We start from the raw sequence: 20,016 nt of genomic DNA, 5'->3' as shown, positions 1-20,016 counted from the left end.
TTAACGAGACAGCCCTTGGCTTGGCTTTTCTCCAGAAAGGCATAGCGGTGCAGGAGGCCTCGAGGCACAGCCCTAGGCCATCCCCTCCCCACGCATGGGAGCCCCTCTCGAAATGGGGAGGCCTGGCCTCGCCTGTGTGGCATGCTCTCCCTCCCTGGGCACGGCACCCCACTGGCTGTGATGGGAGCCAGCTCACCAGGCCCTGCTGGTGCCCGGGATGGGGGGGGCGTCCCCTGTGCCGGGGGGTGCCAGGCCTCTGCCCAGCAGGAGTCCTGCCCAGAGGAGCCATCTGGGGCTGTGTGCTGGGGACCCCCCAGCGTGCACAGCGCTGGGGGCTCAGACGGAGCCACACCTGATGCTGTCGTCCCCACACAGACGTGTGCGCTTGCTCACGCCTTCCCGCCTCTGCTGCTCCGTCCACTTGTGTTTATACACATGTTGGGGCCCCTAGGGGCTGCAAAAAATAAGCCCTTGTGGTCTGTGCTCCTAGAATCCCCTCCCCCTGCCTGGGAGTCACAAAACCACAGAGTCCTGGGTGAGGGCTGGCCTGAGAGGAGCCTTGGCAGGTGGGGCTGGCAGGGGCGGGGGCACAGGAGAACTGGGCATGACAGGGCTGGCAGCCTTGCTCCCCCGCCGGTCTGCTGCTGCCCTCCACATGGGCAGACGGGAGGGTCTGGCATCGGGAGCAGAGCCCCACCCAGGGTGGCAGGCCCCTCACCCTGCCGGCTTCCAGGTGCTGGTCCGCAGCGGCCAGCTGCCCATTGTGTCCCTGGAGTGCGTGTCGTGCAAGGCACAAGCGGTGTACGCGGTGAGCCGCAGCTCCTACGTGTACCTGGAGGGCCGCTGTGACAACTGCGACGGGGGCTCGGAGCGAGGGGTGAGTGGGAAGGGGCCGGGGGCGCTGGGAGGCCCTGGGGGAGACCCTCCACTGAGCACCGTGGTCTCCATGCCCCCCCCAGCTGTGGGCTGCACGCAGCTTCAGCAACGAGACGCTGGTGCTGGATGCGACGACCACGTCCACGGGCAGCGCGGGCATGCGGCTGGTGGTGCGGCAGGGCGTGCTGCGTGACGGCGAGGGCTACACCTTCACGCTGACTGTGCTGGGCCGCTCGGGCCAGGAGCAGGGCTGCGCCTCCATCCGCCTGGCACCCAACCGCCCACCGCGGGGCGGCTCTTGCCGCCTCTTCCCACTGGAGGACGTGCGTGCGCTCATCACCAAGCTGCACTTCGAGTGCGCAGGTGAGTACCGCTGGCCGCGGGGCGAGTGGGGCGAGCGGGGCGAGTGGGGCGAGCGGGGCGGGTGGGGACCCCGCTGACGCTCTGGGTCCACAGGCTGGCAGGACGCGGAGGATGCTGGTGCACCGCTGGTATACGCCCTGCAGCTGCGGCGCTGCCGCCAGGGCCACTGTGAGGAGTTCTGCGTCTACAAGGGCAGCCTCGCCTCCTATGGGGCCGTGCTGCCGCCTGGCTTCGCGCCCCACTTCGTGGTGGGCCTGGCCGTGCTGGTACAGGACCAGCTGGGGGCCACTGTGGTCGCTCTGAACAGGTGAGCCCAAGGAGCCGGCCGGCTGGCCGGCCGGGGATGGGAGAGGGCCCAGCCCCACTCACGCCTCACCTCTGCCCCCAGGTCTCTAACCATCACCCTACCAGACCCCCCTGGAGACCCCGCTGATGGCCCCCCGGACCTCACGGGCTGGCTGCATAGCCTGGCGGGGAGCACGCTGCCGGGGCTGCTGCGGCAGGCCGACCCCCAGCACGTCATGGAGTACTCACTGGCCCTCATCGCTGTGCTCAACGAGGTGGGCGAGACCCCCTGTGCCAGGCGGCCCCCCAGCAGGTCCCGGGAAGCCCCCTTTGCTGGTGCTGGGCTGGCACTGCCCACTGACGGCCCTGTGCCCGCAGTATGAGCAGACCCTGCCTGTGCTGGCGGAGCCGGACCCCAGGCAGGAGCTGCGCGCCCAGATACGCAAGAACATCACGGAGACGCTGGTGTCCCTGCGGGTCAACACGGTGGACGACATCCAGCAGGTGGCGGCTGCGCTGGCCCAGTGCACGGTAGGACAGACCAGCAGCCTGGCCCCCCCATGCCCCAAGAGCTCCCTTCCCAGCCAAGCCTGCACGGCTGTGTGCCCCCCAGGGTGGCCCCTGGGGCTCTGGGCACGTGGAGCATGCTGTCCTCCCCCGGGCCTGTGGTCCCCACCCTGTTGCCCAGGAGTCAGCGGCCAGGCTGGGCTGGGCTCCGTCCTGATGCGGGCAGCGTGCCGGGGAGGCCGGGGATTGCTGCCGAGGCCTCAGGAGGGCAGTGCAGGGTCTCTGTGCTGGGCTCAGCTGTGTGAGGGACCGAGGTGGCCAGTGGGGCCACGTTACCTTGAACTTGGCCTGTGTGTGGGGAAGGGTCACCGAGGGGCTCCCGGGAGAGAGGCTGGGGATGGAGGTGTGTTCAGTGTGGATTCTGCAGAACGCAGCGGAAGGTTGCTTCGGATCGGCCTGCAGAGGCGGGGAGGCCCCTGCAGACACTGCCCTGGGGGTGGGGTGAGCGGGTCAAGCCCTACTGGCCTGGCGAGCCGGCTGGATGTGTGCGGGCGCCCTGCAGGTGTCCAGCCGGGAGCTTGTGTGCCGCTCATGCCTAAAGAAGACGCTGCACAGGCTGGAGGACATGATGCGCATCCTGCAGGCGGAGACCGCCACGGGCGCGGGGACGCCCACCGCCATCGCAGATAGCATCCTCAACATCACAGGTGCGCTGCCCCTGCCACCCTCTGCCCTGCCGCGCCCCTCTGACCTTTGCTCCCCTCCGACCTTTGTCCCCTCCTCTCCCTGACCCCTCCCACCACCCCTCCCCTCACTTGCCTCCCCCCCAACCTCTCCTTCCCACAGGCGACCTCATCCATGTGGCCAGCTCAGACGTGCAGGGCCCACAGCCCTCGGAGCTGGGGGCGGAGCCGCCCTCGCTGCTGGTGGCGTCCAGGGCCTACCAGCTCTCGTCCGCCCTCGTGGGCATCCTCACGCGCTCCCGCGTGCTCAACGAGGAGCCCTTGACGCTGGCAGGGGAGGAAATCCTGGCGCAAGGCAAGCGCTCGGACCCGCGAAGCCTGCTGTGCCAGGGTGACGCCCCAGGCCCCGGCTGTCACTTCTCCATCCCTGAGGCCTTCAGCGCTGCCCTGCCCAACCTCAGCGACGTGGTGCAGCTCATCCTGCTCGTGGACTCCAACCCCTTCCCCTTCGGCTATATCAGCAACTACACTGTCTCCACCAAGGTGGCCTCCATGGCCTTCCAGACGCAGGCTGGCACCCAGATCCCCATCAGGCAGCTGGCCTCAGAGCGCGCCATCACCGTGAAGGTGCCCAACAACTCGGACCAGGCCACCCAGGGCCAGCGCGTCCCCGACAGCTCTGCCGTCATCCAGCCCCGGGCCTCGGTCAGCGTCGTGGTCACCCTCGAGAACAGCAACCCCGAGGCGGGGCTGCACCTGCAGCTTACCTTCACGGTGCTGGACGGTGCGTGGCTGGCGGGGCCCCTGGTGGGTGGCCTCCTCTCTTGGCCCAGCCTGTGTGGGGCCGCAGGCTGGCCAGCTGAACTGGCGTTTCTCACGGGCTCCCCCAACTTGTGGCCTGTGTTAAGTCCTGTGTCCTGCTTCACGAGGCTCTAGGGGCCTGGCTGGAGGACCACAGGGGAGGGCTCCCGGGGCGTGTGGGCTGCCCGCCCGGGGGTCCGAGCCTGCCCATGCCGCCCACCCACAGAGAAGTACCTGCCGGAGGAGCCCGAGCCCTTCCTGGCCGCCTACCTGCACTCGGAGCCCCGGCCCAATGAACACAACTGCTCAGCCAGCAAGAGGATCAGCCTGGAGGCCCTGGCGGGCGGAGACCACAGGCCCTACACCTTCTTCATCGCCCCAGGGTGCACAGCGGGCCTCGCTGGCGGGTGGGCGCCCCCTGGTGGGCCAGGCCGGGCAGGGCGGGGCCTGACCGTGACACGCCCCCCTCCAGGTCCCGAGACTTGGGCACGAGCTACTACCTGAACTTAAGCAGCCACTTCCGCTGGTCAGCGCTGGCGGTGTCCGTGGGCCTGTACACGTCGCTCTGCCAGTACTTCAGCGAGGAGGACATGGCGTGGCGCACAGAGGGGCTGGTGCCTCTGGAGGAGACCTCGCCCCGCGAGGCCGTCTGCCTCACCCGCCACCTCACTGCCTTCGGCGCCAGCCTCTTCGTGCCCGCCAGCCGCGTCGAGTTCACCTTCCCTGTGAGTGGCGCCATGCCTGGACCGAGGGAAGCCTGGTGCCGTGGTGCGTGGCCTCGGGGCTGACGAGCCTATCTCCCCAGGAGCCGGCCTCCGGCGTCAACCATGTTGTCCTGCTGACCTGTGCTGTGTGCCTACTGACCTACGCGGTCATGGCCGTGATCCTGCGGAAGCTGGACCAGCTGGACGTCCGCCGGGTCCGTGCCATCCCATTCTGCGGGAAGGGGGGCCGCTTCAAGTACGAGATCCTGGTCAAGACTGGCTGGGGCCGGGGCTCAGGTGAGGGGCTTCCGGCGGGGCAGGTCTGCAAGCAGTGGCCTATAGGTTTGCAGTCCCACAGGGTGGCCACCGGCGTGCACAGGTGGGCAGGACTAGCGGGACCATAGCTTAGTCACTAAGTTATGACCAACTCTGTGGCCCCGTGGACTGTGGCCCGCCAGGCTCCTCTGTCCATGGGATTCTCCAGGCGAGAATACTGGAGTGGGTTGCCATTCCCTTCTGGGGATCTTCCTGACCCAGGGATCGACCCAGGTCTCCTGCGTTGAAGGCGGATTCTTTACTGACTGAGGGAAGCCCATCTATCGGTATGGGAGGTGATTACTGAACGGTAGCAGGTCGTCCAGGTGAGAAAACTGTTTTCACGACGTCCCTAGCTCTCTGACCATCGGTTCGAGCCGTCAGAGAGGCAGGTTGGCGTGGGGTCAGTCCTGCGTGATGTACTTGTTGGACGCTGAGGTCAGGCATCTTGTTTCTTTGTGGGAAACTGAGCAAGTGTAGTCCGAGCGGTGTTCTTGTCCACGAGCGCCACCTTAGGGGCGTCCTTGTTCTCCGGCCAGAGGTCACTTTACCGCCCACGCCGTCCGAGCTTCCGCTGTGAGGCACCTCTGAGAGCTCTTCTCACGTGAAGAAGCGTTTTGCTATACTGGCTGCTCCGTGGCATCTTCACCCTTCTTGTTGCAGCCACTGGCCTCGCTCGTGTCGGCCACTCTGCTGTCACCGGTGGCCTCTTTAGGGCCTGGGGTGGCGGCGGGAGCTGCACGGCTGGCTGCGCCTTCAGTTGCGCGTTCGCCTTTGAGTCACAGTGCACTTCCTTGGTGCCAGTTTTCTTCTCTGCTACGCTTTCATCTTTATCACCTGGCCCTGTCTCTTGTTAGGAAAGTATCTATTTTCTTAAATTTTTATGTTTTATTTATCCCAGGTCTTGGTTGCTGGGTGGGCTTTCTCTAGTGGCGTGGGCGCTCCTCTCTGTCTCCCGGCGCTGACTCAGCACTGCGGATCCCGGGCTAGAGCCCGGGCTTCGTCACCCTGGTGCACGGGCCGAGTTGTCCCACCACATGTGGAATCTTCCGGGACCAGGGATCGAACTTGTGTTCTCTTTGCTGCAAGGCAGGTTTTTACCACTGGACTGCCAAGGAAGTCCAGGGAAAGTTTTACTTTTGAAGTTTTTTTCTGTTCCTCTCTGTGACATTCATAAAATGTCACATAGGTTTATCGTGGCTGATGCGGGGGCGAGACCACTGTGCGCTTGGTTTGTGTGAGACAGCTGCGTGGTGACCGGTCAGCAGCAGGCTCTGGAAGGGGTGGTGTCGCCAGTCGCCACCAGGACGTAGGTCTCTTACTCACGTAGCAGACTGTAGGCTGGCAGCCATGCTTCTGTTCCATGTGGTCACTTGCCGTTAACGCTCCACTACTGGGGCCATTCGTGGAACAGTTTGAGGGCCTGAGATTGTGTTGGAGCCACAGGGCGAGGCCTGTGCCTGTCGAAGGGAGATAGACAGGCAGATGCGCCCGGGGACAGAAACCCAGAGTCACGCCTCCTGTCCACCTGTGCTCCAGGGACCACGGCTCACGTGGGCATCATGCTGTACGGGGCAGACGGCCGCAGCGGCCACCGGCACCTGGATGGGGATGGAGCCTTCCAGCGCAACAGCCTGGACGTCTTCCAGATTGCCACCCCGCACAGCCTGGGCCGCCTGTGGAAGATCCGCGTGTGGCATGACAACAAAGGTGGGGCCCGTCGCCTGCCTGCCCTGTCCTGCGCTGCCTGTCCACTGCCCGCTGGCTCTGACCAACTGCCCACTGCCTGCCAGCCCTGATCGCCCACTGCCAACCCGCCCACCGGCCCTGACTGCCCACCAGCCCTGATGGCCCTCTGCCCGCCCGCCCTGCCCGCCCACCACCCGCTGGCCCTGACTGCCCGCCGGCCCTGACCGCCCACTGCCTGCCCGCCCTGCCCCGCCTGCCCCGTCCTACCACTGCCCGCTGACCCTGACCACCTGCCCACTCTCGCAGGGCTGAGCCCCGCCTGGTTCCTGCAGCATGTCATCGTCCGGGACCTGCAGAGCGCCCGCAGCACCTTCTTCCTGGTCAACGACTGGCTGTCGGTGGAGACGGAGGCCAATGGGGGCCTGGTGGAGAAGGAGGTGCTGGCTGCAAGTAAGACCCCACCTGGCAGCTGCCGCAAAACAAACAAATGCCTGGCCTGGGGTCTCCTGAAGCCCGCCTTTCCCCCCCAGGCGACGCGGCGCTGCGGCGGTTCAAGCGCCTCCTGGTCGCTGAGCTGCAGCGTGGCTTCTTCGACAAGCACGTCTGGCTCTCCATATGGGACCGGCCGCCTCGGAGCCGCTTCACACGCGTGCAGCGTGCTACGTGCTGCGTCCTCCTCGTCGGCCTCTTCCTGGGTGCTAACGCCGTGTGGTACGGGGCTGTGAGGGACAGCACCCACAGGTGCGTGCTGTGGGCCGGCCCGCCCGCCTCGGCCTACCCCCTCCTGCTTCCCTGCCTCCCCGCAAGCCAGCCCATACATCCTCTCCTGCAGCCGGGGCCCCGTGTCCAGCCTGGCCCCACTGAGCCTGGATACCGTCGCCGTCGGCCTGGTGTCCAGCCTGGTCGTCTACCCCGTTTACCTGGCCATCCTGTTCCTCTTCCGCATGTCCCGGAGCAAGGTGGGTGCGTGGGGCCCCTGAGTGTGCCGGGCTGTCCGGGGGGCCTGGAGGGGTCAGCACCCAGAGCACATCAGGTGTCAGCGGGCCCCGTGAGCTGTCAACACCCGTGTTTCAGGTCCCTGAGCAGGCAGGGATGGGCTCCCCGGATGACAGGCCGCAGGTTCTGAGAAAAACCGACCTGAGGACAAAGTCTGAGCAGACCCCGGGCCAGCGCAGCGGTGGGAGGTCACTTAAAACCTCCAAGAACAGCCCAGGTGGTCTCTCTGGCAAGTCCGCTGAGCAGTCATGGAAAGTCAGCAGCAGTCCCACACAGGCTCGATAAAACCTGCCGGGTACCTCCTGACTCTTCCCTGAGGCCAGAGCCAGAGACCTCAAGTAGTGCTCAGCAAAGGCCACACACCTCAGCCAGCGGCCTGGTCATGTCCTTAGCTGTGTGTGGCTGCCCATGGTTACGCTGATTCAAATTAGAAAGAACTTCAGCTTCTTGGTCATGGGAGCCGCTCCTGGTGCTCCGTGTCGGCACGTGGAGAGTGGCTTCTGTGATGGGGTCTGTAGGTGCAGAGCACATGTGTGGTTCTAGAACGTTCTTAGGACAGCACTGCTGCAGACTCTGCTCGCCAGGGCGGGCACACCTCCCCAAGCCGGGCCCCGAGCTGTGTCCCGCTGACCTGCCTCTCCTGCAGGTGGCAGGGGGCCTGAGCCCCACCCCCGCAGGCCCGCAGGCGCTGGACGTGGACAGCTGCCTGGACTCATCCGTGCTGGACAGCTCCATGCTCGCCTTCCCGGGACTCGGTGCTGAGGTGCGGGCTCCCGGGGGCCTGCCCGGGTGGGGCTGCAGCACGGGCAGTCTGCAGTTAGGCTCTGTGTATGCTTCTCAACAGGCCTTTGCTGGACAAGTGAGACAGGACTCATTTCTGGAGGATTCTAAAAGGTGGGGTCCCTAAAGAAAGCATGAGTTTGTGTGGGTCAGCTGTGCCTCATGTGTGTCGCGTCGTGTGTCCCCATCTGTGTGTCGTGAGCATCGCGTGTCCCCATCTGTGTGTCGTGGGTGTCGCGTGTCCCTGTGTGTGTGTTGTGGGCGTGTGTGTCCCCATGTGCGTGTTGTGGGCGTCACGTGTCCCCATCCGTGTGTCGTGAGCGTCGTGTGTCCTCGTGTGCGTGTCATGGGCATCGCGTGTCCTCGTGCGCATGTCTTATGGGTTGCGTGTCCCCATCCATGTGTCATGGGTGTTGCGTATCCTCTTCTGTGTGTCATGTGGGTTGCATGTTCTCCTTCGTGTGTTGTGTGGGTCATGTGTCCTCATCCATGTGTTACACACTTGTCCTGGGAGCATTTGCTTAGAGCCCCGTGTGTCCGCCTGTGATAGGACTTGGGTTGGATGTGTGTGCAATCGCGTGCCCGGGCACCCCTTGCTGACTGTTGCCTGCAGCCTGGTGTGCTGGCCATCCAGCGAAGGCACCCTCAGCTGGCCAGACTTGCTGAGTGACCCGTCCGTCATGGGCAGTGCCCTGCAGCGGCTGGCTCGGGGCCGGATGGGCCTCACACCAGACCCGGAGGAGGACAGTCTCTCCCTGGTCAACCCCTCCTCACCTGCCAAGTACTTCTCTGCTTCAGGTGCGTGGGGTGGGGAGGCGCTGCCCGGCCCCCTAGGAGGGCTCCAGGCTGACCTGTCCCGCCCTCTCCAGATGAGGACCTGATCCGGCAGATCCTGGCTGAAGGGGCTGGCAGCCTGGCCCCCACCCAGGACACGCAGGGAGAAACGGACCTGCTCGCTGGCCTGTGAGTGCCGGGCTCCAGGGGCGGCGGTGGGGAGGTATGGTGCTGTGGGGCAACGGCTGCTGGAGCGGTGGCAGGAAGGACGGGTGTCGGGGCCCAGCACCACGAGGCGAGCGCCCCCGAGCAGCCAGCAGGCCCAGCATCCTTTGCCTGGCCTGGGGTGTTATCCTCTGTCTGCAGAGGCCAGAGGGGGCTGGCCACGCCCCCGAGTAGTGTGCCGCTGACAGGCGAGTGCCCCCATCTTGCTTCAGGTGCAGCGCCCCTGGCGAGAAGACCCAGCCCGTGATGCTGCGGAGCCCGGGGGACGCAAGGCTGCCCAGCCCAGGCCTGAAGTGGGAACAACCCCCACCGGCCAGGCTCCCCAAGACAGGTGCGCGCCCAAGTCCCAGGACAGCCTCCCGCTCCTCTGAGCCGCTGCTGACCCATCTGCCTGCCTTCCCAGGGCTGGTGGAGGGTCTGAGGAAGCGGCTGCTGCCAGCCTGGTGTGCGCCCCTGGCCCACGGACTCAGCCTGCTCCTGGTGGCTGTGGCCGTGGGCGTGTCGGGGTGGGTCGGCGCCAGCTTCCCACCCAGCGTATCTGTCATGTGGCTCCTCTCAAGCGGCTCCAGCTTTCTGGCCTCCTTCCTCTGCTGGGAGCCTTTCAAGGTGAGAGGGGTACGGGAGGCCAGCCTGCCAGCTTCTGGCTTCCTTGGGCCCCTCTGACACTAGCCCTGGCCCAGGTCCTGCTGGAGGCACTGTATTTCTCCTTGGTGGCCAAGCGGCTACACCCCGATGAGGATGACACCCTGGTGGAGAGCCCGGCCGTGACACCCGTGAGCGAGCGTGTGCCCCGCGTGCGGCCGCCCCATGGCTTCGCGCTCTTCCTGGCAAAGGAGGAAGCCCGGAAGGTCAAGAGGCTGCATGGGATGCTGCGGGTGAGCTCGGGCCCCACGCTGGCGCCTGGCCTCCCTTCCTGGCCTCCTGGCCCAGGCAATACCTTCCAGGAGGGCCCACCTTTCTTGAAAACCTCAATGCGCCCTCCTCCTTCCGCAGGTGGTCTAGGGTTCTATGGGCCCAGCCCCTCCCGTGACCTCCTGCTGCCCAGCCTCATGGGGCCCTGGTGCAGCTTGCTGGCCTTCACAGACCATGTGTGCCCATAGGCCTGGTTCTCAGCACCAGCCTCCCTGGCTGTGGGCACTTTGCTGCCCAGCATGTGGAAGCCACGCTCTGTCACAGGCTGCACCCACGGGGCGCCAGGCTGGGTTTGGCTGACTCCAGGGCCATCCCTGCCCCCCAGGGCCTTCTGGTTTACATGTTCTTCCTGCTGGTGACGCTGCTGGCCAACTATGGGGATACCTCGTGCCACAACCATGCCTACCGCCTGCAGAGCGCCATCAAGCAGGAGCTGGACAGCCAGGCCTTCCTGGCCATCACCCGGTACAGATGCCCTGTATGCAGGCACAGGTCTGTCCTCTGGGCCAGGGCGGTGCCAGTGCTGGCCAGGGTCCACCTCAACCCCGCCCTTGGTGCATCACAGCCCCTCGGGGGTGTTGGGAAGCGTCTCAGTCGATCTCTGGTCATCAGAACTGGAGTGGGTGCTGTTGGCCATGGGGAGAGGACACAGGACAGGCCCAGCCCCAAGTGTCAGGAAGCCCAGGCCGTGCCTCCTCCCCTGGGCAGCACTGGCCGCCTCCTGCTGGCCCGGCTGGGACTGTGGTGGTAGTGCGCCCTGGGCCTCTCACCCTGGGGGGCTGGGCTGTGAGGGACGGCCATGTGACTGACTCTGGGTTTGGCGTGGGCAGGTCTGATGAGTTCTGGCCATGGGTGTCCCACGTTCTGCTCCCCTACATCCACGGGAACCAGTCCAGGCCAGAGCTGGGGCCCCCACGGCTGCGGCAGGTGCGTCTGCAGGAAGGTGAGTCACTGAGGGGTGCCCCGACCCTTAGCCTAACTTGTTTCCAAAGGGAAGCCTTTGCCGGGGTCTGGATCCAATGCCCGCGGCTGGGTGACGGCCTGCCTGGGTCTCCTGATGTGCAGACAGTGACACCTACTTCCTGGGCTGCTGGGTGGGCTCGGTGAGGCCCTGTCGAGCTTGGCCTGGAGGCTGGTAAACAGGCAGGGCCCTGGACCCTCTGCTTTCAGCGCTCTGCCCGCACCCGCCTGGCTCCAGGGACCCTGCGTGCTCAGCAGCCTCAGGCGGCTTCAGCACCAGCGACTACAGCGTTGGCTGGGGGAGCGCTGCTCTCAACAGCTCCGAGATCTGGGCTTACTCGGCGCCAGACCTGCTGGGGTGAGCCCGGAGGGCGGCCAGGGTGCCGGGGAAAGGGACAGCCCTTCAGAGGAGCTTGCCGGGGCACCGGTGCTGACGTCGCCCCTCCTGGCAGCATGTGGTCCTGGGGCTCCTGCGCCGTGTACGACAGCGGGGGCTACGTGCAGGAGCTGGGGCCCAGCCTGGAGGAGAGCCGCGCGCAGCTGGGCTTCCTGCAGCTGCACAACTGGATCGACAACAGGTGGGCCCCGTGCTCGGCCCCTCCGCCCACTCCCCGCGCGCGCCGCCCCGTCACCGCGACACCTGCCACCCAAGCCCCTTTGGAGAGCACCGGTCTCTCCCGGCGCTGCTCCCTCCGACTCCCGGCCCCTGCCCGTGCCCTCTGTGCAGAAGCCGCGCCGTATTTGTGGAGCTGACACGCTACAGCCCGGCCGTGGGGCTGCACGCCGCCGTAACGCTGCGCCTGGAGTTCCCAGCGGCCGGACACGCAGTGGCGGCCCTCAGCGTCCGCCCGTTCGTGCTGCGGCAGCTCAGCGCCGGCCTCTCGCTGCCGCTGCTCACCTCGGTAGGCCCCGCCCTCGCGGCCCCGCCCTCCTCCGCGGGTCTGGACCCGCCCCGGCCTCCTCCCTCTAACCTGACCCCGCCCTCCCAGACCCGCATCAGGGCCGTGGCCCCGCCCTCCACGGGCCTGACCCCGCCCCGGCCCCGGCCCGCCCCACCAGGTGAGCCTGCTCCTGTTCGCCGTGTACTTCTCGGCGGCCGAGGTACGCGCCTGGCGCAGGGAGGGGCGCACGCGCGCCACGCGGGCTGGGACCTGGGCGCGGTGGCTGCTGGTGGCACTGACGGCAGCCGCGGCGCTGGTGCGCTTGGCCCAGCTGGGCGCCGCCGACCGCCAGTGGACCCGCTTCCTGCGCCGCCGCCCGCGCCGCTTCACCAGCTTCGAACAGGTGGCCCAGCTGAGCGCCGTGGCTCGGGGCCTGACCGCCTCGCTGCTCTTCCTGCTCTTGGTCAAGGTGAGGGCTGAGCCGGTGGGTCCAGGCGGGCAGCGTTGGCAGGGTTAGTCGGCTGACGCCCTTTGTCCGCAGGCCGCCCAGCAGCTGCGCTTTGTGCGCCAGTGGTCGGTTTTCGGCAAGACGCTGTGCCGGGCGCTGCCGGAGCTCGCGGGGGCAGCCTTAGGCCTGGTGATGCTCGCCGCAGCCTACGCGCAGCTTGCTGTCCTGGTAGGTCCCAGTGGGGCCGTGGGAGAGGGTGGCTGAGCCCAGGCCCACCCTTCACTCGTGCCCCTTCCCCTGCAGTTGGTCTCCTCTTGTGTGGACTCGCTTCAGAGTGCTGCCCAGGCCTTCCTGGTGCTGTGCCCTGGGACCGGGGGTCCTGCCCTGTGCCCGGCGGAGTCCTGGCGCCTGTCCCCCATGCTGTGCACGGGGCTCTGGGCCCTGCGTCTGTGGGGAGCCCTGAGGCTGGGGTCCGTTCTTCTGCGGTGGCGGTACCACACTCTGCATGGGGAGCTGTACCGCCCCGCCTGGGAGCCGCAGGACTATGAGATGGTGGAGCTGTTCCTGCGCCGCCTGCGCCTCTGGATGGGCTTCAGCAAGGTCAAGGAGGTGGGTACGGCCCAGGGGGGGAGAGGGACGCACCCTGGGCCCAGCGGAGCCCAGGGCGCAGCCGGACTGACCGAGCCCCTGTGCCGCCCCCAGTTCCGCCACAAAGTCCGCTTCGAAGGGATGGAGCCACTGCCCTCCCGCTCATCCCGGGGCTCCAAGGCTTCTGCGGACGTGCCCCCACCCAGCGGGGGCTCCGACGCCTCCCGCCCCTCCACCTCCTCCAGCCAGCTGGAGGGGCTGAGCGTGGGCCTGGGCCGGCCGGGGCCTCGAGAGCTGGAGCCCGAGCCGTCCCGCCTCCATGCTGTGTTTGAGGCCCTACTCGCCCAGTTTGACCGGCTCAACCAGGCCACCGAGGACGTCTACCAGCTGGAGCGGCGGCTGCAGCGCCTGCAGGGCCACAGGAGCAATGTGCTCCCAGCCTCCCCGCCCCCCGGCCCCTCCCCAGGCCTGCGGCCCGTCCTGCCCAGCCGCCTTGCCCGGGCCAGTCGAGGCATTGGCCTGGCTACAGGTCCCAGCAGAGCATCACTGCGGGCCAGGAACAAGATCCACCCCAGCAGCTCTTAGTGCCAAGGCCTCTGGGCTCCCCTCTCCCCAGGGCGTGCCCGTGGCTCCTCTCTGGTCCCTCGGAGCCAGAGCAGACACCGCTCAGTATTATCCCCTTCTGCCACCCTCGGTTGCGGGCCAGGCAGAACAGCTGCACGCAGGTCCCCAGAGAGCAGGCAGGCTCTCTGCGGGCTTCAGCACTTTACAGAGGCCATGTGGCCAGCTCGGACCCAGGGTCCCCTCCCGCTCCTGTGGGAGGACACAGCAGTGCTGGACGAGTGCCCGGCCTCAGACGCTAATTTATTTCCCGAGTCCTCAGGTACAGCGGGCTGTGCCCGGCCCCCTTGCTGGCTGACGTCTCCCCTGCCAGGGACGCAGGCTCTGGGGAGGGGCCCGCACGCCTGTCGTCCTCCCCTAAGTTATTACCTCCTCCGTCCCTGCTCAGTGCACTCGCCTCCAGCTGCCGCCCTGTCTGTTGTAATTTATGTGGGGTTAAAATGTGTATATTTTTGTACGTCGCTTTATTTTTCAATACAGCCAAGGGATCTGGTGGCTGAAGCAGCCTGTGCCCACTGTCACCCACATTGAAGGGGAGCTGGGACCGCCAGAGCTGGTCTTCCCTCCCCAGACACCTGTCCGCCCAGCTGGAGGAGCAGCAGCTGCTTCTCAGATCCAAGTCTGGCCTTGGGCAAGTGCTGGGCAGAGAGGGCTTTTGGAGGGGAAACCCCACCCCAGGCTGGCCTTGCCACCGCCATGGCCTTAGCTTCCTGTCCAGGCCTGCTGGTGTCGGGTCTGGGTGAGGGCTGGGACCCTAGAGCTGGTAGGGAAAGATCTCTGCCCGGGGGCTGGCTCCTGGGCCAGGGGAGGTGGGCGTGACCACGTATGTGTGAGGCTGTCCCAACGGCAAGGCCCCAGCAGCAGCCTGGCAGGCCCCCTCCCCACTCCGTTGGGCATGGCCAAAGCTACAGCCTAGATCCCACCCCCCCAAGAGACGAAGTCAAATAAACAAGTTGACTGACTCCTCCGTGTCTGTGTCCACTCTGGGGTCTGTGTCCAAGTGCACAGGCCTGGGCCACACCAGCGCTTTATTTGCACAGATAAGTATCAGCCAGCACCACAGGGGCAGGGTGGGTCCCGCAGCTGGGGGAGCCCAGGCTGTGTCCACATTGGGGAAGCCCCAAGGGTCCGCGTGCCCACCCCGCACGGCCTCACACAAACTCCGTGAAGTCATCCACAGAGGAGACCAGGCGCTTCCGCTGGCCTGTCTCGTAGGCGGGCGTGGGCTCGGCCGGGGCCTGTGCCGGAGCCTTGGCATGACCAGGAGGGTGCGTTTGCATCAGGGGCAGGCTGGCACTCGAGTAGTGGGCTTCCTCACGGATCTGGGGGAGGGGGGAACTTCAGTAGCAAGTCCAGAGGGGGTGGCGCACGCGCCCCAGGCTGGCCACTCCACCTCCGTGGAGCACCCCCCGCGGCCCAGCTCCTACCCGCTGGCGCAGCCGCTTGATGTGGCGGAGCCTGGCGATCCACTTAGAGGGGTAGATGTCGGTGGGGTTGGAGCGGCTATGGTGCACCTGCGAGGCCATCTGGGGTGGGGAGGGTGGGACGGTGAGCCCTGCGTGGGGGCACCTGCGGGCCTGACCCCCACCTCCCAGGGGCCACCTCTGCTCACGTTCGCGTGCAGGGCCATCTGGCGGGCCACGAAGGGCAGGTTTCGGTCCGACACGATCTTGGCCATGCTGGTGTCCACAAGGCCCTCCATGTCTGGGGAGACATGGCGCTCACATGGGGCTCAGCCCTGGAGCCTCTCCCTGCCCCCCTGCCCCCGCCCCACCTCACCTTTCCTGCACTGCAGAGACACCAGGTTGCACTCGTAGTCCAAGGGGGTGATAATCACGTGGACGAAGTTGAATTGGCCCTGCTCACACGGGAGCAGGGTCACCGTGGTGCCAAGGGCCACTTTCTGCAACCCCCTCCACACTCAGCCTGGGGCCCAGACCTGCCCCGAGGGCCCTGCGCTCGCCTCTGAGGGCCCCCAAGCACACCTTGATGGTGCCCAACTTGAAGTCCTCGCCAGAGTCATTGTAGACGATGGACACGAAGTCGTTGCCCAGGTGGCGCTTCTTGTCACAGCGGTGCTTGTCCACGTCCTTGGTGGGCATCAGGGTGGCAATGTGGAAGACAGCTGCAGGGCAGGCAGGGCTGAGCGGGGCGGGCTGGGTGGAGGTCCCCGAGGAGAGGGCCAGAGGGCAGGGAGGGCGCACCTTGCATGATGTCGTCGTGCCAGCAATACGTGAACTGGCCATCCTCACCGCACACGTCCAGGCCGCCCAGGTACACCTTGTCCGGCTGGCAGTCCTTGAGCTCAATGAGCTTGCCCAGCCCCGTGAGGAACTCTGTGTACCTGTAGGAGCCGTGCTCGTTGGACAGGATGGCAAGCTCACTGTTGCTCTGCGGGGAAACGAAGGCACGGTAGCACCAGCTCCCAGGCTGCCCCCAGCCACCCCCCGTCCCGGGCCCGCAGGACCCCAAGGGCCTGATGCTGCTGGGGGCCAGGGTCAGGCTGATTAGTGTGCCTTGGCACAGCACCCCTTCTGCCGCCCACCTGACCAGGGCAGGGCAGCTTCACACCCACTGCCGGGGTGTCACCCCCCCCCCCCACCCCACTGCTCCTGGTCTGTCTGCCGCTGACCTGGGCTGGCTCTGTCCTCAGAAAAACCCAGAGTCCTTGGCTGCCCATCCCTCTCTTCCCACCGGGCCGGCCCTCGGCCCACGGCAGCCAGGGCGCTTCTGAGACTCAGGTCGAGTCAATGCAAACCCTGCACTGGGAACTGCCCGCCTCGAGGGGTGCCACCACGTCCCGTCACGTCCTGTCCCCTCGCCACCCCTGCCCGGCACTCCTCTGCATGTCCTTACTTCCTCCACATCTCTGCTCACAACCAACTCCCTGGGGTCAGTGACAACCCACCCCCCAAGCACCCTGTGCTCCCACCCAGCCTGTCAATCTCACTCCTGAGTCCCAGAGGGAAGGGAGCTCCATGCACACCTGACACTCTAGCGGCTCCTGCAGAACCCAGTTCTGTGGAGGACAAGGACCCCACCCCCAGCAGGGTGGCCACCCTCTGCCCAGCACCCAGGCAGCCCCTGCCAGCCCGGCAGCCTCACCTGGCCTTCTCCCACATACAGAACAGCGATCTTGTGCGTGTCGTATGATGGGATCTGGTCGAGGAGCTGCACTGACCGCTCGAAAGACTGCAGCCACAGAGCCCAGCCTGAGTCCCTGGCGGAAAACGCCCCTCCTCCAGCCCCGCCCAGCCAGGCGCAGCCCAGTGCCTGTCGGGGAAGGCCCCTCCTCTAGGGCCTCCAGGACTGGGCTGCAGCCCCCACTGCCCAGCCGGGGGTCCAGCCCACTGTGCACCTGCAGCCGGGCCCCAGGGGGCCCTGCGGGGGGAGGACCCACCTACCTCATTAGGCAAAAGGATTGGCTTGTTGGACTCGTCACCGAAGAATGGTGAGTGGTAGAGCTGCAGGAACACGAAGCTGCAGGGGAGAGAAGATGGGTGAGGTCACAGCCAGCAGTCACAGCCCAAGGGGGAGAGGGCCGGAGCGTGGTCACCAAGGAGGCTGGTCTCTGTGGCCAGTCTGCCCTGACCAGGACCCGCCAGCACCAGGCCCCCACAGGAGCACCAGGAAGGTGGGACTCACCTGGGGTTGATGCCGGGCACCTTCTCGGTGTTGGAGGTCCCCGCTCGGCTCTTGAAGGCATCCCTCTCCACCCTCTTTCCCCGGCGTGACGGGGCCGAATCTGAGATGGTGTAGCCTCGGGGCCGCAGTCCACTGGGGGAGCGGGGACAGCTGGACGGCAGGGGGCCCTCTGGCTGGGCGGGGCCCCGGCGCTCCTCGCCCGGGGCTGACCAGGCAACACCTTCCCCGTCCAGGATCCCTGACTGTGACCGGGCCTTGGCCTCAGGACTCAGCCGGCCGACCTCAGCCTTGTCCCCGGGGTCCCCCAGGATGTCCTGCAGGGTCTGCAGTTCAGGCGACGAGCTGGACTTGCTCAGGGGCTGCGAGGGCTGGAAGGCGAGGTCCACGGAGGCCCGGGAGCCCTCTGAGGAGACTGCCCGCTCGATGGGGATGCCGCCAGGAGGCAATTCCTCAGCATGGAATGACTTCTCCTCCTGGCTGGAGGTGGAAGATGACTGGGAAGAATGGACCCAAACAGAACGGTCACCAGGAGGCACTGTGGAGCCCACCCAGGTTTACCTGTTGGAATAAAGCCCCACCCATCCCCAGCCAGGGCCTCGGAGCAGCCAGCACCAAGCTGGTGGTTCCCCTTCCCCGAAAGCACTTTCCCATGCTCAGCCCCGCGGTGCCCCCAGCAGGGGTGATAGGCCCCTCAGGCGGCTCCCCCAACTGCACTCACCCTGCTGAAAGCGTCGCTGCGCCTGCAGCGCTCATCGGAGCCCAGTGTCGCCTCAAAATCTTCCAACTCGGGAGGCTCTGCTGACAAACCGGCCTCGCCTGGACCTCCCTCCTCTAGGACTACTGCAGAATCTGGAAGGACACAGACGTGCTGGGCGCCGGCCTGTCCAGGACTCACATGGCCTCAGCGTACCAGGTTTCCCCATGAGAGCATGGCAGCTCCCCAGCAGGGCCTGGCCCAAGGCTCTCCTGCCGGGAGCTCCGAGCCACCCCCTCCCATAGAGCCAGCTGGAGGACATTCTGAGTGCCCTGACACAGGGTCTCTTCATGGGCTCCCAGGGGTCAAGATGGGGACTTGCCCATCCCAGCATCCACAGAAGCTGCCTGGGCTCCCCCGGCAAGGCAGGTGGGCAAGGGCAGACAGGACCCCTGTGTAGAAGCCTCTGCCTGAGACAGGGCCCGGCCCAGAGGAAGGGCCTCGACCAGCCCTCAGGAGCCGGGAGAATTCCGGGCTCCTCCCTGAGAGGCCCTATCGAGAGACCAGTGAGGGGCCCCATGTGCACACGGGCTCTGAAGCTTCCTGGAGGGTGGAGGCTCGCCTGCTGAGTTCGTACCGACCCAGAGCCAGGCAGCTAAGGAGGGAGCATGACCCTAAAGCCAGGTTTCCTGTGCCAGCGCCAGGACGAAGGGCTGAGAAGAAACAACCGAGTCAGCGTATCCCCGCACTGCGCGGTCCGTCAGCTGCCTTGAGAAACCCTGCTGTGCCCTCCCCGAGCCAGTCCTGCCCACGCGGGAGGCCAGGGCGGCTGGAGCACCTAGCCAGCCACACCCTCTGGCTGGGGCCTGAGAGCAATGGGCTGGGAGCCAGCCTGCGGGGCCCTTGGGCAGCCCATGTGTACGGCTGACACACCCCATTTGTGGGCTCACAAGGCCCGTCAGCACCAGAGCCAGGGCGGGGCAGCTCTGTCCTCTGCCAGCCTCTAGGGTCGCCCAGTCGCCCAGGTCACCCCCTCAAGGTGAAGACGGGGCTGGGAGGGTCCGACGCGCTTGGGAACAGAACTCAGCCACGGAGGGCACAAGGCAGTGGGGGTTCCCGCCGGCAAAGCACAGGCATCCTGCACCGACGTCCTCATGCGAGTCGGGGACGGCTCCCCGAGGCGATGAGAGGCTCAGACGGGGTCGGGGAGGGGTGACTGGAGGAGGGACGATGACAGCATCTACGAGGCAGAGTGGCGCTCTGCAGCAAACACCGCTTTCCTTAAAGAGCGTATGAATACCTGCCCAGGAAATGCTCCTGTGCAGCCTTCCTTGGCACCTGGACTGGCACAGGGAGGAGAAAGAGGCCACTGCAAGGGAAACCGTGAGCGGCCCATCAGCAGGAGGAAGGCCACGCACAGCCGAGCCGAGAGGACAGGCACCACCGGTCCTGCAAGGACCCGAGCCTGGGGAGAGAGAGGGGCGGCCAGCAGCCGGCGCTCACGCCAGCGCTCCCAGCTGCTTGGGTGCACGCTGGGGACAGGAGCGCACCTCTCCTCCTCACGAGCGGTCACCCAGCCGCAGGGAAGCAGGGAGGAGGGCAGTGCGGGCGCAGACGGGCACAGGCGAGCTTGGCACGTCCACGTCCACACCCACACCCCAGCAGCAGCGTGGCCATCTTCAGGACCCTGAGCGCCAGGCACCCAAGGAGAGTGCAGAGCAAGGCCCGTGTCTACCCGACGAGCGGGGCCTCCAGCCACCGATTCACAGCACCACTTCTCCAAAGGAGGGTCCCCCAGGAGCAGGCCCCTCAAGCGCCAGGTCTGCAGACGAGTGTGCCCTGCGTGCAGCCGGCCTCCTCAGTGCCCAAGGCTGGCAGTGCCAAGATGGCCCAGGACCCCACGCGGCTGTCCGCCCTCAGACGTGGCGCACAGTTGGGTGGGGGCCAGCGCTCACCTGTGTTGGAGCGCGGGGGCGGGGGCGGCTTGGCTGAGCCAGCCGCCGGCACTGACAGCGACTTGTACAGGGCTGTGTCGCGGCGCTCCTTGAAGCGCTCGGCGGCCATGAGGGCGTTCGACAGCTCCTGTAGTGGCATGCTGTTGATGTCCGAGGAGAAGGGGCTGAGCGGGTTCTCCAGGCTCATCAGCCAGCTGGTGTTGCCTGTGGGCAGGCTCAGGGCTCAGCGCAGCACCCCCAGCAGCCCTGCCCTCCACCGTCCCTGGGCAGCCCCAGCTGCACCCTGCTCCACTCTGACCGGGGTCCACACGACA

At 66.5% G+C, this 20,016-nt stretch overlaps 2 protein-coding genes across 14 annotated transcripts in view; one reads left to right on the top strand and one right to left on the bottom strand.

The window, feature by feature from the left end:
- The window catches only part of PKD1 (polycystin 1, transient receptor potential channel interacting), a 38,915-nt gene extending 24,545 nt beyond the window's left edge, over nt 1-14,370 (top strand). For 2 of the 5 annotated variants that reach the window (XM_070461023.1, XM_070461025.1), the window contains 30 exons: nt 734-877; nt 960-1,239; nt 1,333-1,546; nt 1,628-1,799; nt 1,903-2,055; nt 2,594-2,738; nt 2,878-3,498; nt 3,742-3,898; nt 3,988-4,240; nt 4,321-4,516; nt 6,074-6,244; nt 6,530-6,673; nt 6,754-6,964; nt 7,056-7,182; nt 7,866-7,982; nt 8,064-8,113; nt 8,550-8,797; nt 8,869-8,962; nt 9,211-9,329; nt 9,402-9,604; nt 9,679-9,873; nt 10,236-10,375; nt 10,741-10,853; nt 11,081-11,228; nt 11,323-11,448; nt 11,598-11,772; nt 11,930-12,220; nt 12,293-12,427; nt 12,503-12,808; nt 12,902-14,370. In XM_070461023.1, coding sequence (XP_070317124.1) covers nt 734-877; nt 960-1,239; nt 1,333-1,546; nt 1,628-1,799; nt 1,903-2,055; nt 2,594-2,738; nt 2,878-3,498; nt 3,742-3,898; nt 3,988-4,240; nt 4,321-4,516; nt 6,074-6,244; nt 6,530-6,673; nt 6,754-6,964; nt 7,056-7,182; nt 7,866-7,982; nt 8,064-8,113; nt 8,550-8,797; nt 8,869-8,962; nt 9,211-9,329; nt 9,402-9,604; nt 9,679-9,873; nt 10,236-10,375; nt 10,741-10,853; nt 11,081-11,228; nt 11,323-11,448; nt 11,598-11,772; nt 11,930-12,220; nt 12,293-12,427; nt 12,503-12,808; nt 12,902-13,372 — 5,919 coding nt within the window. In that variant the 3' untranslated portion in view covers nt 13,373-14,370. The remainder of the gene's footprint in view (nt 1-733; nt 878-959; nt 1,240-1,332; nt 1,547-1,627; nt 1,800-1,902; nt 2,056-2,593; nt 2,739-2,877; nt 3,499-3,741; nt 3,899-3,987; nt 4,241-4,320; nt 4,517-6,073; nt 6,245-6,529; nt 6,674-6,753; nt 6,965-7,055; nt 7,183-7,865; nt 7,983-8,063; nt 8,114-8,549; nt 8,798-8,868; nt 8,963-9,210; nt 9,330-9,401; nt 9,605-9,678; nt 9,874-10,235; nt 10,376-10,740; nt 10,854-11,080; nt 11,229-11,322; nt 11,449-11,597; nt 11,773-11,929; nt 12,221-12,292; nt 12,428-12,502; nt 12,809-12,901) is intronic. The other 3 variants (XM_070461024.1, XM_070461027.1, XM_070461026.1) reach the window with 3 other exon arrangements.
- A 7-nt stretch (nt 14,371-14,377) lies between these two features.
- The window catches only part of TSC2 (TSC complex subunit 2), a 29,562-nt gene continuing 23,923 nt past the window's right edge, over nt 14,378-20,016 (bottom strand). For 5 of the 9 annotated variants that reach the window (XM_020886495.2, XM_020886496.2, XM_020886498.2 and 2 more), the window contains 12 exons: nt 19,703-19,906; nt 19,048-19,116; nt 17,772-17,902; nt 17,054-17,547; nt 16,813-16,888; nt 16,514-16,600; nt 15,613-15,799; nt 15,394-15,533; nt 15,188-15,266; nt 15,021-15,112; nt 14,836-14,934; nt 14,378-14,730 (listed from right to left, as the gene is read on the bottom strand). In XM_020886495.2, coding sequence (XP_020742154.2) covers nt 14,560-14,730; nt 14,836-14,934; nt 15,021-15,112; nt 15,188-15,266; nt 15,394-15,533; nt 15,613-15,799; nt 16,514-16,600; nt 16,813-16,888; nt 17,054-17,547; nt 17,772-17,902; nt 19,048-19,116; nt 19,703-19,906 — 1,829 coding nt within the window. In that variant the 3' untranslated portion in view covers nt 14,378-14,559. The remainder of the gene's footprint in view (nt 14,731-14,835; nt 14,935-15,020; nt 15,113-15,187; nt 15,267-15,393; nt 15,534-15,612; nt 15,800-16,513; nt 16,601-16,812; nt 16,889-17,053; nt 17,548-17,771; nt 17,903-19,047; nt 19,117-19,702; nt 19,907-20,016) is intronic. The other 4 variants (XM_020886501.2, XM_020886497.2, XM_070461028.1 and 1 more) reach the window with 1 other exon arrangement.

The sequence above is a fragment of the Odocoileus virginianus genome, chromosome 33 (assembly GCF_023699985.2).
Source record: "Odocoileus virginianus isolate 20LAN1187 ecotype Illinois chromosome 33, Ovbor_1.2, whole genome shotgun sequence".
Classification (NCBI taxonomy): domain Eukaryota; kingdom Metazoa; phylum Chordata; class Mammalia; order Artiodactyla; family Cervidae; genus Odocoileus; species Odocoileus virginianus.
Note: the sequence above shows the minus strand (reverse complement) of the source record. Positions and strands in the feature narration are given on the sequence as shown.